The following is a 16,942-nucleotide window of genomic DNA, read 5'->3' on the forward strand; positions in this document are numbered from 1 at the left end:
TAGCGCAAGAACGTTTATTCCTCCAAACATGTACGTGTTGACTCAATGACCTTAAATAGCACATGTTCAATATGTAGCAAGCAATCGTAATTTAAATGAACCGCAATAATTTGCGAAGAAAAGTTCGTCTCGGGCGCTGATGCAATATGAGTACTGACAAAACATGGGTATTACAATGAGTATGATGCAATAAGATGGTGGGATGGAGAGTAATGAACCAAGTACTAAACTAGAGCGCTGTTGAAATGCAGTCCATATGCTTGCACAGAAAATGGCACCGTTGGTTGCAGGAAGACTCTTCTCGACCGTACACTGCATTAGTCACTAATGTCCACAAACAACACTTGATGGCAATGCCTGGCAGTGTCCCACTGGACTGATTCCTTCAGGTGAGGCCCACTCGACTCCAAGTAACTGTGAAACGTCTAGTCGACCAACGCTATCCATCCAAGACACACAGGACGTTCACTCCCGAAAGACCGAGGTTGATCCGCCTGCACAGTTGGTAACAGAGTCCACATTGTTAATGTGCATATATAGCTTGTTTCCACTAATGTGAAAGCATCGGCTAGTTGTTTATAATTGGTATGTTTTTAACCACACCAAGGACAAGGGTGAAGCAAAAATGCAAAAAAAAAATTTGCTGTTCTTCAACGCAGCACAGCCTGTTACCTTCCTGTGACTTCGCTTCATCCTCTTCCTTAGTGTCACTGCTGCCTGAAACTCCTTTCGCTACAGAAACTAAAAAAATAGTAATAATTCACACTGCTGCTTACAGGAAACGAAACATAACCGAGAATTTTGTGAAACAGTACAACTCCTTGGCAACGTGTCCAAGATAAGGTACCACTTGCGGCAAGCTGATAATCTCAAAGCCCACGGTGACATAGACACTGAAGCGTCTTTCAATTTTCGAAATTATGCGTAATTTGGAATCTCTACCTTTTAACACGCCTATGTAGATTTTTCTTGCAATATTTAATTAGACAACTGTGCTATAAGCGGGCAAACTTTGGCCATGGGAACGCCCTTGGCACATGCAGAATGTAGGAGAGGAGGACAGCAGAGAGAGATGTAGAGAAGTGACGCCATTGAGAGGGACGTGCAAGACAGCTGCAATGGTTTGCACCTTTACCAGCTACCAAAGGAAGCGTCAGTGGTGGGGTCGCAGGGATTGCTTACTGTCCTGTTTGCTCACTTCGAGATAGCACTTGCAATACAAAGTTCACCAGTAGTGTTTCTACAGCCTTTGTTACGGTCTATGCGCCATATTGAAGCACACTCACAATGCTGAGTTCTGCACAGCATCCGGCTGCAATTGCACATACAGTCGCGATAAAGTCGCATTTCACGAACTACCTAAAGGTCAGAAGATGGCTGCAAAGTGGGTCACTGCTGTCAAGAGCAAAATCTTCAAACCTACAAAGGCAAGTGTGCTCTGCCCGAATTAATTTCCGAGACAGCGACCACGTGCGAATCCCGTCTCGAATGCAGTCGCTTTGCCTGACTATGAAGTCTTCACAACTGAACCGTGATGCCGTCCATTTAGTATTTCCGCACGAGAGGAGGATCTTGCCACGACCAAGACTTGTCTTCATGAAAAGAAGAAAGACTGAGGTAATGCCTCCGATCAGTGGCTTTGCATGGAGCGCAGAGAGTTGCAACGGGGCCCGCTACTGCCGCAACAGTGCAGCTATCAGTGCCACCTCGCTTCCACAAATGCCACTTGTTTAGCGTTACACCCAAATGTAACAATAACATATAAACAATAAACAGTGTGCATTTGTTTCTATTTTGCAAGCGTCCGTGGTTCACTCGTGACAATGGGGTGCCAGTAACATGCGTAGCATTTTGCGGTGAGCTTTCGGTGCTCTCACTATTTTGCTCATGTAATATTTAGAATTGGAGTGTAAGCACCAGGCACAGTTCATTCTTAACTGTCGACCTCTATGGGAGGTAGACAGCTAAGAATGCACTTGACATTCACTTACCCTAGCATGCCTCCATGTTTAGTCTTGATGCAGTGCAGGAACAGGAGGATGGCATAGAAGAGATTGTTTCGACCCTGCAGTAGAAATGAAATGAAAATAAACTGGAGTCCAAACTAAGCCTGTAAAAAAACCTACCCTATAGTATTGCCTATTACATAACCGTCATATTTTGTTCTTAAAATAGTGCAAAAAGAGTGTGTTTTCAGTTTAATACAATCAACAGAGCCTACAGTATGGCTAAAAATGTCAGCTGTGCAACAGTGCTCCAGTATATTGAGGTTCGCTTGGACTAAGATGAAAGTAAAGATTTAGTGTCTATGCTCCGCCTTTTTGTTCATAATGTGTTCGATCCAGCATGTCATTTTGGAGACGACATTTTGTTACGTGTTTTCTGCGAGATATACATGTTTACTGCAGGGGCTTCCCTTAAATTCCAGTGGTTTCTGTGATCCATTCATTTTGTGCTCGTTAGTATACTTTGTGATAAAAAAAAGATAATTTGAACCGATTAACCAACTAAAATCTGCACGTGAACAAACAAATAATTGCTGATCGCAGAAAACCACCCATTATGGACCGTACCTTTGGAAGGTCGCAGGTGTCCTCACCTACGATGACACGGTAGTGTGGTGGTAGCACACTGGTCTGATATATGCATAAGGCATCCTTGTCCGCAGCTGCATCAAATAACAAGGGCCAGGTTGTGACAAGATATTGCTTTGTGCCATGAACATGTTCAACTGTATTATGCTGGTGTCACACGGTCACTTTTGATCACGATTGGGCCTCATCCAGATCGAGTTTCTTAGTCGTGATTGGCTCTTTAACACAAGCTGCAGAAGGGAGCCAATCGCTGTTGAGAAATTTGATGTAAGGTGGCAAATTGGGCTAGTTGGAACGTACTCGCCATGTTCAGCGCAAAAAAAAAGGACACGAAAACACAAGGAAGTGCACGACACAAGCGCTGTCTAACAACTGAAATTTTAATGGAAGAAACGTGTCATATATAAGCACACAAAAAAAACAACAAAAATCCAAAACAAAACAAAAACCACAAAAACCAAACAAAAAATCTTATCCCCCACCAGGCATGTACTCATGTATGCTGTAGATAGGTAATCTCAGCTTCTGTGAGAGCGATGGAAGGCTGGCTCACGCATCTGTCTCTTGCTTTTATAATTTCAAATGCTTCAGCAATTTCACGCGTGCGCTGGTCCCTGTGCCTTGTCATCACGGTTTAGCCGAGCTAAACAAAACCACCGTGTTGATAGCCTGTTGATAAAGCTTTCATTTGTTTGAACAGCTGTACTGGATTTCCTTTGTAAAGATGTAAACATTGTAACGTTTAGTTGTTTTTTCGTATTAGGTATTTGTGCACTTATTTTTGTTTTAGTTTGAATTGAAAATGTTCTAGCCGCTTGCATCACCCTATACAGGCATGGAAGGGTCCACAAAAGGCTTTGTGAAGTTAAACTACAGTAGTATTAAGAGACAAAATCCGTTAAGTGCAATAGTGTCAAGTGCAAACGCAACAGCCAGATATGAGCACAAAATATGCATAACCAGAGCGCTGATTAAGGAATGGTTGGTTTATACTCAGGTGACAAAAAAGAAAGTGCTTTAGAGCACAGAATGCTACAAAATAATGCACATGAACAAGCATTACAACTGCCAATTAGCACTTGAGTGTTCAGTCTAGCGTATGGCCAGTACTGTAAAGTGTTGATTCCTTCCTCACGCAAGCATACTGTCACACGGTTGTGATAATACAGCGCGCGTGGCAATATAATAAGTAGAAAACTGTTTCACTCACAAGGCTTGTTTGGTGCCTTGTGGAAGAACTGCGAGGTGAAAGTTTTCCCATCTGGAAAGCGTGGATCGGGAGGCAGCCTGGAGTTCAGGTACGTGCACAGCAGATGCAGAACTATCTGTAAGGAGCAATTCAGAGGAAGCTTCAACAAACACCCACTAATACGTGGCAGGAAAGAAATCAATCAGCAAGGGAGGACATGGCTTTTGAGTAGCAAAAAATGGCCAAAAAATTGAATCATATCAGTATCTCAAAAATATTATTATTCGGTTTTCATAACCCTTCAGTTATATAATTCCAAAATATATTCTATGAGCACCATATAGAAGTGCCAAGCAAATTTTTCTATCAGTTAAGGCAGCGACAAATTTTACAGAAACTGCAAAAAAAGAAAAAGCATTTTCAAGCCACGATAACTCCGCAACGGCGCAACCGAGTGCCGCGATCTTGGTCTCATCTCAAGTTGACATCCACTAAACCAATTTTGATTAGATTCATAGCATTTAAAGAAGAGCTCAAATCAGCCAATTGTTAGGAGAAAATCACTTATCTGGGCCCCTGAATGTAGGTTCCCTTTACAACAAGGAAATATATCCATCCAAAATCGAACACAGGAAATGGTGAAGGACACTACCAACTCTTTAATCACCAAAGCGAGGCTCAAATATATACACTCACGCAGTCACATGGTCATATCACAATCACCTTCATATCAACCGAACTAACCCAAAAAGGCATAACACAAAACTGGCATGCAATACTATGCGTCATCTTCGCATTCTTATTTGCTTCTCGAGATTATAAAAAAGGTTGCAGGAAATCTTGTTCCATTCTGCGCAATGCCACAGAGCTATCACTGCAACACGCTTCGCCCTTCTTTGCAATGTGAAAGGCCTCAAGTATTTCACGTGCCATTTTGTCATGACTTCTGCCCAAAATCCTGATTTCGTTCAGCACTGGCTTACATTTGCACTGTTTACAATGAAAGGCCACATTCAATCTTGTTCCCCTTTCTAACGATTTGAAATGTTCCCAAGCTCTAATATTTACACAACGACCCATCTGATCTATGTAGAGCACAGAATGCTACAGTCCAGTATCATCACCTTCAAAGCAGCGATTGAGCCTCTACTCACTTAATCCATTGTAAAAGCCCACCCCTCAAGTAAAACCCCTTCACTGGGGCCTTTGAGGTATTGTAAATAAATAAAAAAATAAACAAACCACCCCACATGTCAGTGGTGTTTCGTATACAACGCCAACAACACAATCCACAAAAGTCTGGCCACGCTTCATATCACACTGTGGCTTCTTTCGCCCAATGCGTGCACATAAACCACTCAGCTTCCTTGGCGCCGAGAACACTACAGGCCCGCCATACCTGACGGCAACCTTTATCAGGCCATTAGCAACTCGGTGCGTATAGGGAATCACTTGCGGTCTCCTGTGCTCAGGCCAAGCCTTTGTGTTTTTCTTTTTCCTTTTATTTTTTGTAGCAATGTTTCTGCTACAGCAGACACAACAGAGCTGGGAAAACCCGCGTTTTGCAGTCTGTGAATCTGGACCCTACAGTTGGTCTCAACCATGTGTTCACAGGACTTAGGGTGAATTCAAGGCAAAGAGAACCGATAGCCCTCTTGATAGTTTTTAATGTGTACGAACGGCAACAACTCTTTCCTGGCTCTGAGTAAATACATCCAACACACCTGTCTTTCGAGGCACTTGATATTTGTGTCTAAAAATAGCAGACAATGGTTCGCTGGCAGCTCATGAGTAAAATTAAGGCTTTTTCCTAACTTATTAAAGCAGCACAAAATGCTTTGCACCAACCAGCCCAACAATGAGTTCTACTAGAATCCCATTACAAATCTGGCAAAACAAATCCGCAGATAATATTTTTCATTAGCACCACTGCTACTAAAGCAAAACACCTTTGTAAAGTACTGCTTAAAACTTTCAAAATAGTACTTTGTTAACTTCATTGCAAAGTTTGTGCACCATAATGCTCGTAATACAGCCGAAACATAGAGAATCCCTTCATTATAAAGGCCGCTTTGTTGTAGAGGCATTTGTAGTACAAGCGTCAAACTGCACGACATTTCATGCCACGGAAAAAAACATAACAGTTGTCCCTGTAAAAAGTGCGGAGCTTGCATAACCAGGGTGTATCTATAAATTCTATGCTGCTCACTTTGCATGTGGAATAACAGCTAGTTGAACTACTACCTCAGGAAATTCAATCTTTCTTCAGATTACTTACAGCTGAGTCGGTGGGCAATGAGTCACTCCATGGCTTGCCCCTGTAGTTCTGGCTGCCACTGTTCCACCGGAAGTCACTCATGCAGCCACCCCGAGCCAGCTCTGAAAGAAAAAAATTAGAGGACACTTAAGCTTTGCGTTTACGAGTGGAACGTAATAGCACTATCACCAATGACTATACTGAATTTTCTGCAACACGGGCTCTTTAACACAAAATCATGGGAGGGCGGCCCCATCTCTCTGAAATATGTGAAAATGCAGATTCTACTGCTTGCATAGGCTGCTAGGAGCCGCAAGATATCAACCCAAGCCTCAAGGTCAGAAATGACTGGACTGCACATTCGTTCACTAGGTCCCTCTTCATTCAGCTTGAATCGCTGAGCCGTCAATGTTGGAGTAGCATGTGTGTCTCACAGCCCGAGAGCCTGGGTTTGATTCCCACCTTGATACGAAAAATCCAATTTCATTTTCAGCTCAATTACTTTACTTTGTTTGCAAGAGCTCTCCCGAGAAACTTGGCGACAATCTGAGCGTGCCTTGACATGTTAGTATTCTTTGCATCCATTGGGATTTCACACTTATGGCCAACGCTGCCGCCGCTGACACTGGATTTTCTGCAACACGAGCTTCTTTTGATGCAATCACATTAAAATGTTATGCCAGCCACTAAAAAAAGCGTCTAAGCAAGCAGCTAGTCGAAGATAGACACCCCCAGTCACTGATACTGCTGTGGGATGCCGTGTCGATGGAAGGACGCATCCCAACATAAAACGTAAAACTGTTTATTAACGAAGTAGCAGCAGCGGGGCGAGCATACCGACGCTGCGCTCGGTCGGGTAGCGAAGGAATGATCTCATCCGAGCTTGGTAGCTTGGGTTTATAGCCACCGTCGGTGACGTAAGCCTCCGGTGACGCTGCGGTGGCGCTGTCCCTTATCGGAGGCGTGGTGCAGCATGCAGCCGTGTCACGCCGGGCTATCTAGTGACGAGGCGGAGGTTGCGCCGGTTTGTGCGCAGTGTGTCGCCACACTGCTATTCATTCGTGAACACAAAAAAATTTGCGTGTATCTTTTGTGCAGAACAGAGACAGAGATTTGTTTTTCAACTTTGTCAGAGTGAGAAAGCATGCTGTTACATCAGCTTCAGAATTGTACTCAGAAAAATATTGAATTCCTTCCACCACCTCCCTTATTTAGCACTTCCACATATGGTGAGCTAAGCCACCATACAATTAAGCCTCGCAGAAAATCCAACTTTTGAAACTGACAAGAATGGAAAAGTAACCATTGCATCGAATGTGTGCCTGAATATATCACTGGTGCGATCTCAACCGTAAAAGACTGTATCGTTTGAAACTATTTGAGCCTACCCATATCAAATTGCTTGCTGCACATTTTAATTGCAGATAAGCTTTCCTTTGCGCACTTTTTTGCACAGTCATTTGTTGTTTATTGCATTTCAATTCACTTATAATCCATATATACTAGAAGCAGACTAGCCTGTATGGACGCATGTCTCCACGTCAAGTCGCGTGTAAATGTCCTCTGTGTGTTTGTTAAATGTGCCATTAAAATGAACCTTCGATCAACGTTGCCAACCTTAAAGATACAGAAAATCCATTCCATTACCACTACAGTAAGTGCAAATGAAATGTGTTTGGCAAAGACTCTCGACTTGCGAATCTCGCAGCAGTTAGTCTCGAACACAGGTGCTGCAATGGGCTTTTTGCAAAGACTAACAAAGCACAGATCTGGCATGCAGTGGTTTTGTTACATCCAAACTGCAGTGCCTATTGCACTGTCTTTGCTTCGCTTTTGAAATTGAAATCATGTATTCTGTATTTTGCAAACATTTTTTTTTCTTTTATAGCGTTGCATAATAATGACCATGCTGTTATTGATGCTTTTGTCCCCCCTTGTGTAATAATGACCATGCTGTTATTGATGCTTTTGTCCCCCCCTCCCTCCCCCCCCCTTATGTAATACCCTGAAAAGGGCCTTTAAGGGTAAATAAATGATAAATGATAAAATAAATCTGTCAGAAGTAGCAGTTAGAATCGATTTGTTTTGGCTGCTTGCAGAATGCCAAAACACGATTGTGAACTCCTGGATTCCATAAAATCTCCTAGTTTACAAGAAAAAATTCACAGTGCAGACATCTACAGGTCAACATCTCATGTCAGCCACTCATGAGCAAATCAAATATCCTCCCCGCTTTCTCCTATTATGAAAGCTTTCGACATTGTTTAAAGTAGCACGGTGATGTGCTCTAGCAGATAACAAACAAATGGCGACAGTTTGCACAAGCCATTCATATTTGCAGAGCCGAATTGTTTAAAGTAGCACGGTGATGTGCTCTAGCAGATAACAAACAAATGGCGACAGTTTGCACAAGCCATTCGTATTTGCAGAGCGGAATTTTTTCTTCGGGCGTGTATTGCAACTGTTTTGCTAAGCAGCATTTGCCAAAACGGTGCTGTTTTATTGGCACTAGATATTTTCAATGGTGCAGGAAGTAATCACAGTGCCCTTAGAAGAAGCACAATTGCACTGTGCGGCGTTCTACACGATATTTTTTTTAGACAATACAGATTTTCCATAAAAATTCCATGACAGTCACGCTCCAGTCGTTTTCGTACACCTACTCTACGTTGAGGAAATGCTTTGCCACAACTAAAATTACATTGATGACACTAATTAACAAAAGCTTGTTAATTAGCACTTATTTATATTTGAAAGTCTTGGTGCGTGCCAATTTATGGCATACCCATTTTTTAGAAATCGTGAAAGTTGCATGAAATTCGAGATATTCATGATCAAATTTTAAGGGCGAAATCTAAGCTGATTGCGCCTGGAGTGGAAAAACGCGGCCTCTCTGTTACATAAGACCGGAACTACACGTGAGAAGGAAGTGATGAAATTTGAATCCGGGCGCACCGAAGCAGAATATGGTCAGGAAAATCAGCAAGCATTCTGAAATACACAAGTAGACAGCTTATTAGATGCGAAAGCATCTTATGTTCGGGGCAGTGTCCATTCTATGGCGTCCGCACCCATACTGCGTACGCACCAACTCTCCCCCCTCTCCTCATGTGAGCGCGAGGAGGTCGGAGGAGGTGGCGTGAGCGCTGCCTCCGCTTCGTTTCTCCTCTCCCGTTTCTCTCTCTCCACCACAGCTGTGCGCTCGTATATAATGCAGCGCGCACGCGCTCCCGTTGCACTCTCCTTCGCAACGGCGCTATGGATGCTCGCAAAGCTGAACGTAAACGGCAACACCGGCAAGCGAATCCATACCTGCCAAGTTTGGAGAAACGGAATCCGGGAGATCTACTCAACGAGCGGGGGGGGGGGGGGGGGGGGGGGGGTTATTGCGATAGCAATTTAATGGACACTGTCAGCGGGATTTTACGGTCGCCGCTGATCTGTACAGAGTCCAAACTGATAACATCGCTTACGCATCGTCTGTTTCACATGCGAGTAAATGCGCGCTAGCGCTAGGGACGAACGCGGTTGAAGCAGAGATGAAACGACCCGGCCGTCACCGTCGCGCGAAGGGCACATGCGATAACATTGCTCCGCGTGCGAGGCCTGTCATCGCTTGCTTACCAGTTATTTCGTCGGGCAAGGGACCATAATGAGCGCCGTTGAGACGGGGACGGTCGCAAGCGCTGGCGAACACGCTATCTCGACAGACATCAGTAACGGCTACCCTTTTAAGTGCTGGGCTCTCCACTTAAAGCAGTAGTGACACAAAATTTTGAAGGCGGGATAACTTGTGGGATAGATTTGTGTGAAAACAAACGCATCATCTACGAAATATTAACGGCTGATATAACCTATAACACGTTTAGGATCAATTTTTAAATTGCGTGTAGCGCATCTGTGCGCGAAACGTCCCACCTCGCGTCACCGTTACGCACGGGGCGCGCAATGCACTGGACGCGCGGGGCAAAACTGGATTTCCGGGAGATTTTTCTATGACCCGTACAACCGGGAGAAACGTTCAAAATCCGGGAGTGTCCCGGGTAATCCGGGAGACTTGGCAGGTATGCGAATCTCGAAGCTGCGAGGCTGCGAAAGCGCGTGTTCGCTGTGCTTCCATCATTCTCTCTGTGCAACGGTGTGCGAAACGCCACGAGCAACGTCAACGTCGGCACTAGTTGCAGCGGCAGCGCCACCGCCGCGGCGCAGAGGAAGGCTCGGGAAGCCGAACGTAAATGTCAGCGTCGGCAAGCGGTAATTCAAATGCCTCGACAACCACCGTCTCATAAGTCACATAAGAGAAAAGGAAACTCGATGCGTACCCCCTGCGATGCTTTCGCATCCCACCATGGTTGCCCGTAGGGGGAGATGATGTGTAAATTTTTCTTTGGGAGCAATGTGTGGTGCTCATAGGTCTTCAGAAAGTTTTTTTGGAGGGGGGGGGGGGGGGGCACGGGCCCGGTGTGTCCTCCCCTGGCTACGCCACTGTCGAGCCATGAGTCTGAGTCTGGGTGAGTACAGGTGAGTAATATTTGGGCGAGTTTGAGTGCGAATGAGTTCGCTTGAGAAAATTTTTAATGAGCCTGAGTCCATGTGAGTCTGGTTCAGGAAAAGTTTGGAGAGTCTGAGTGAGCCCTAAGGGCAAAATATATTTCGTGAGTGAGTCTGCGCGAGCTCCACATTCTTTGCCGAGCTATCGACTCCTATCTACTCAACTTCAGCATTACTATCAGCTTTATGTCGGCTCACGTTTATACTCACGTATGCTCACACATACTTCAACGTACTACCGTTCATACATCAGCTGAATATTTATTGATCAGAGGCGCGAGTTGCATGCAGGGAGAGGGGGTCTTGACCTCCCCTGCAAACTCTTACATGGGTAGTTCGTGATACAAATATCTCGTGTGAGTCATCTCTTCGAATGAAAAAATGTCCTTACTGAATTACAACGTCTAACAACTCGTATTTGAAGGTACGAGATCAAAAGGCACCAAGTAGAGCACCGTTGCTTAGGTACACTAGACTGTGGCGCAAAATACATTTTGTGAAAAAAGGGGGGAAGAGAAGAAAAGAAAGTGAAGCACCAACTTCACTTACTTTTCTTCTATTTTCTTCCCCCCTTTTTTCACGAAATACATTTTGCGCCACAGTCTAGTGTACCTAAGCAATGCAAGCACCAACTTGCCCCAAAAGATGTCCTTTTGGAAGTACAGCACCGATTATGCACCATGGTAGAAAAAAAGACGATTATACGCTAATGGACTCATGAGCCGACTTCCTCAGACTCAGTTCGAGCCGTGACTAGGAGTCTGAGTGAGTCCGGGGGAGTAATATTTGGATGAGTTTGAGTCCGAGTGAGTCCGGATGAGGAAAAGTTTGGTGAGATTGAGTCCGAGTGAGCCCTAAGGGCAAAATATATTTCGTGAGCGAGTCTGAGTGAGCTCCACCTTTTTTGCCGACCTATGGTGGTGCTTATCCATTTCTTTCTTAATGTATAAACAGGAACGAAAAACTATTTCACCTGTCTGCAAGAAGAAGCGTCGCAGTGGCTGCCCCTTTGTTTTATGCTTCACAGAGAAAGAAAAAGTTGATACACTTGAACCTCATCATAACAAAGTTGCATTTGACACGAAAATAACTTCGCTATATCTGAAAATTCGTTATAAGCGCATATTCGAACCACTGTATATATTACCAAGGCTATTCTTCATTTCCTTCGTTATAACCGGTAATTCATTATATCGAGGTTTGAGTGTGTTGCAGTTTTCTTGCACACAGCTTAAAAGAAACAGATAAGCATCAAACACCACATGCAAAGGTAAAGCAATCCGCTGATGCAAGTGAGATGACTCGCCACTTTTCATGAAATGATACGGCCATGATGCGCCTTCATTCAAATTTCGTCACTTCCTTGTGACGTGTAGTTCTAGTCTTACATAACAGAGAGGTTGCGTTTTCTGCCCACCGGGTACGATCAGTTTCAATTTCGCCCTTAAAATTCAATGATGAATATCTCGAATTTCGTGCAACTTTCGTGATTTCTAAAAAATGGGTATGCCATAAATTGCCACGCACTACAACTTTCAAGTATAAATAAGTGCCCTCAAGTCAATAATTAAAAAGATGATTAATCGTTTTTTGTTAATTAGTCTTGTCAATGTCATTTTAGCTTTTGCAAAGTATTTTCGCCTCGACAAAGAGTACGTGTGTAAAAACGACTAGAGCGCAACAGTCACAGTTTTTATAAAAAATCTGTATTGTCTAAAAAAAAACCCCTGTACATACAGTATGTGGTGGCGAACAGGAGTTAAACACACATACTGCATTTTCTCACATATAACGCGCCCCTGCATATGGCCCATTCCTCAACTACATACCACCACTAAAAATTTAAAAAAAGATCCCAGCGTATTGCCATGAAGCTGCCTTCCTTGCTTTACCACGAAGCGACGCCATGAAGCCAACTTACGCACCAAAATTCATGTATAACCAGCACCCCAATTTTAGCTCAGAATTCTCCTAATATCTTGTGTGGGTTACACGTGAGAAAATATGGGTAGTACAAACTGCACTACTGGATGAAATTTCCAAAGGGGTGCTATGACTGTTCGATACAGACAATAACTTGCTACATCTGGGTTGGATACCTACTATATCCCACATCGACTGTATGGCATTTTCAACAACAGGAACACAGCTGGAGAGTGAAGACCCACCCACCTTTGATACGCTGCACCAGGTATTCATGGTTGCTGTTCAGGTCCAAATATGGCAGCAAAGAGGCCAGTGTGGGCACGTGCTGCCCTTTGCTGAGAGCCACCTGCTGCAATGTCGATGGGTTGGCCTCTGCGAAAGCAGGCACAATTTGCAGGTAAGAATAGAAAGAATGCGAACAGTGGTTAACTAATCTCTATGACATTTCTTGTTAGAAATCTCCAACACACGATGGTCCCATAAAAAAGAAGATACTACATGCTATGACATTGTAATATATTTCAGTGACAATTTCTCCAAACATTGGAATGTAACGGAACCTGACCAGTTTAGCGGCTTAAGCAGATTGGTAATGCATGGCAAAACGAGCACTGGACAAGAGATGGAGACACCGGTTAGAAAGACACACAGATGCTGTGTTCATCTTTCTAACTGTGTCCCCGTGTTTAGTACTTATAATAAAACCTGATATTAACCTTGAACATAGTCAGTACAACAGATAACATCTGAAACCAGATTACATGTACAATAGCAAAGTTAAACCTATATATAATGGTACTTCAATATAACGAAATTCTCAATATAAGAAATTTAATTTTCTATGACTTCATGTCCACAGAACACAATGTATTTTTTTCCCTCAATACGACGAAGCATATCTTTCTGCAATTTAAATATATATAAAAAAGTTTCACTGCTGTTGCTGAGGAAGACTGTGGCAATAAGGTGAAATTCTGCTGGTTCCAGTGGTCGTACCATCTAGCTGCATACATTTTTCAGGTCGCGTGCCGCACAACCGAAAGAGGCTGCCAAAACGGAGCGGCATGTTTTCCAACAGTGGCTGCAGGGGAAAAGGTGCACCTGAATGCACTCCTCACCTACGAGCGGCTGAAAGCGACCGCATGCAGCTGATGCATGAGATGCAGGAATCCTGGCACATAGTATCGCACAATAGCCAGCATAGTTTAGTGTTCTACGCTGCACGTACTCTGTCAAGGTGCCGTGCGTCAGTACCCAGGGTTCAAGCCAAAATCGAACCCAGGCATTCTCCATGGTAGTATTCTGCCACAGAGCCACACCAATACTTAAAACTACCTAACTCAGAAAAAGACCTTATGGAGGGGTCATGTTAGGCAAGGAGTCACATTAGCAGCTATGCAAGTATTGTGTCGCAGAAGCACAGAATCGCACCAGGCTTCACGCCATGTGAATCACACAATGAACGGTTGGTTTAAAAAAGCTGCCCAACCATCACAAAGGCCTCAGCTATAATTCATCAGACAGTGTGAAGAGGACTTTATCAGCGTGGCATGGGGTTGTGGCTGCCAGTTCTCAGGCTCAACAAAATTGACCTTTTTACATAATTGAGATTAATTTTTTTCTTTGTTACTGCCATAGTATTACACGAAAAATTCTTGAACACAGGGTGTCGCTGGAGCCGTTTCGACAAGCGGGCAGTTGCTGCCTTGAAGAAGACAAGACTGCTTGTTGAAACATTGGCTCCAACGACGAGAATTTTTTTTTCACCTCTTCAAGCTTCCATCTTCCCCTGAACTTCTGCCATAGTATTAGAACATTCTTGCAGAACTTTTCGTAGAAAAATGAATGCTTCAGTGATTATACTTTGCATGAAATATGGAATTTCAATTTTAAGAAGTTTCAATACAATGAAGTAAACTGCCAATTTTATCAACTTTATTATATCGAGGTATAACCATGTGTTTTCTGTGTTTTGTGTGGAATAATGACTGACAAGGCTTCACATTAAAAACCTGCTAAAATTGCAGGTGTCTTTTGCAGCCCATTGTGCTCCTGGGGGGATACAGTATCTCCAAAGTGATCAAAATGTTGATAACCTGTGTCAGCAGTGTCTTCATCCCAATGACCGTGGCATGGCCTTAGCATGATTCGTCATAACAGAGCTTCATGAAACATAATTCAGGGCAGGCCCTTTGTACACTAATATACTTAACCCTTTGCGGTCCGTTGTCGGGCAGCGCCCGACAACGCAACACGGCCGTAGCGGTCCGCTGTCGGGCCCCGCCCGACAAGGGTGTTCGTGGTTTAAATTTTGCTGTTTTCTCACCGCGAGTCGCGCGCATTTTTTGTATACATGAAGGGCCATCTCTTGAGGAATAAGTGAGCTTTGTTTGTTGAGGTTTTACTTTTTTGACACTAGGGTGCAGCACTATGATCAGCACGGGGCCTAGAGCGTACCCACTCGCGCGCGCGGTTCGCTGAGAAGCATGGCCACGTTTTCACCGCGTGCGTTTTACGGCGGTGCTTTTAGCGAAAGCGAGGATGACTTTAGTGAGGAAGAGAATTACGTGCCTCCATCAGACAGTGATGACAGTGATTCGACAGAAGTGAGTGACGAAGACGACGACGGCGGCGGTGGAAACCTGCAGTAATAACCCTGGCCTGCACACAGGGGAATGCTTTGAGCGGTATCATACGTTGCCCAAATATCACTAAAAGAGTTGCCTGCAGAATGCAGGAGCAAAAATAAATATCCTGTGCGTTTCTCTTCCACAGCTTGTGTTTTTTATTCGCGGCGCCAGAAACTGGCGAAATAGTTTCGGACCGCTAGAGCCGGAAAGTGGGTAAAGGTTTTGGACCGCAAAGGGTTCAAGGTGAAAAAAAAGGAAGAGTAGAACTACTTATCAACACAAATATGTTAATCGTGGTATGAGTTATTAATGTTAGTGTACTTGAAAACGGTATAGCAGGTGACTGCTTGTGGAGGCTGCACTTACCACCAATACGCAAATCTGAAGATCCCAGCCTCTGGAGCGTGGTGTTGATGGAGTCTATCTCAGAGTCCACTCGTTTCACAATGGTCTGGCTGATCCACTGTGAAATAAACCAAAAATGCTGCTGCTCGTCTTTACCAAGTGGGATACTGCCTCAGAGGCAAGCGACAAGTTTTTTGACAATATACAGAGCAACTGACTCTACAATTAACACCATCGTCTAACCCACTATGCCGCTACACCAGTATTTATGATTAGTGTGCTTCTACTTGTGATGCCTCACACTGAGTGGGAAATGCTTCCAAGTTTCATACATAAATAACAATGACACCTAACTACTACTACAGGCAGCCGGATATATATAAATCATCAACACTAGGATGTAATACCTAACTCAATCGTTCCATCAAGAAACCAGATACCCCTGACAACAGGCAACTTCTTAGAAGCTTTCAGACTTTAATTTATTTAAGATCAGTACATGATAAGCAGCACTCTTTTTGCAGTTAGCTTTGAAATTATTTGGTAATCGCCATTTCTGGCACAGTGTGGCCATAAGTGGACACAAAAAGTGCACAAACCTTTCGAAGATTCTCGACCCAAATGTCCAGCTTGTCTTTATCAATAGACCACTTCTTCCAAACCTACAATTGTGATTAGATCATCATAAAATGTCAAACATAAACACTCAACTAATAAGATAAGAAAAATAGGTCATTACACTTAATGATAGGGAGTATAGCAGATTGTTTCATGATGAAAGAATGCAATAAACACACCATTCTTTGTAGAGGACAACAAACTGCACTGTTATCAGAACACAAAAAATTACACAAGTTTCAGCAATCCCAGTGTTCCTTTTTAAATGCCTTGTTTGTGTTTTCTTATGTCTTCAAAACCCCACATAACATATCACTATGAGTTGCAATACATCAAGTATCAGCCTCAGTGGTAATGCATAATTTATATATATTATAAATAAACCAATGATAATGTGTTATTTATGTACACATTATGTAGGGTTTATAAATACATCTGCATTTATAAATACGAAAGACAGGCACAGATAACTTAATAAAATATTTGTGGCGCAACTGAGACAAGAAAGAAAAAAAAGAGAAGACAGAAGACCTTTTTTTCCTTGCTTGTCTCAGTTGCGCCACAAATATTTTATTAAGCTATGCACCAACTCGCCCAATGTCACACTCTGCTTGCTAAGGCACAGATAACTCTGTCCAACCACACACACTGCTACCATTCTAAAGAATCTGATGACACACAAGTTGCACTGATGGTCTTCAGGGTTGTGAAAAACTTCCCTTTGAATTACACTGATGGAAATCAGTCATTGCTGTTCAGCACACTTTTATATGAGAAAAATAAGGCACCACTGACACTGTCTCCGCTGAAGGTGGCCGACGAGTTGAGGTCA

The 16,942-nt window shown here is 43.5% G+C and overlaps 1 protein-coding gene across 1 annotated transcript; it reads right to left on the minus strand.

Annotated features, from left to right (window-relative positions):
- Nucleotides 1–343: 343 nt before the first annotated feature.
- LOC119376019 (transmembrane protein 209) lies at nucleotides 344–16,938 on the minus strand (the record flags this gene model as incomplete). Its single annotated transcript, XM_037646014.2, has 9 exons — nucleotides 344–494; nucleotides 1,992–2,065; nucleotides 2,574–2,668; nucleotides 3,805–3,919; nucleotides 6,062–6,162; nucleotides 12,764–12,889; nucleotides 15,514–15,610; nucleotides 16,092–16,154; nucleotides 16,906–16,938. Coding segments are annotated over 9 exons (759 nt in total), but the record flags the coding sequence as incomplete, so codon positions are not given.
- Between the last annotated feature and the right edge of the window lie 4 nt (nucleotides 16,939–16,942).

This window comes from Rhipicephalus sanguineus, unplaced genomic scaffold (assembly GCF_013339695.2).
Source record: "Rhipicephalus sanguineus isolate Rsan-2018 unplaced genomic scaffold, BIME_Rsan_1.4 Seq10676, whole genome shotgun sequence".
NCBI lineage: Eukaryota > Metazoa > Arthropoda > Arachnida > Ixodida > Ixodidae > Rhipicephalus > Rhipicephalus sanguineus.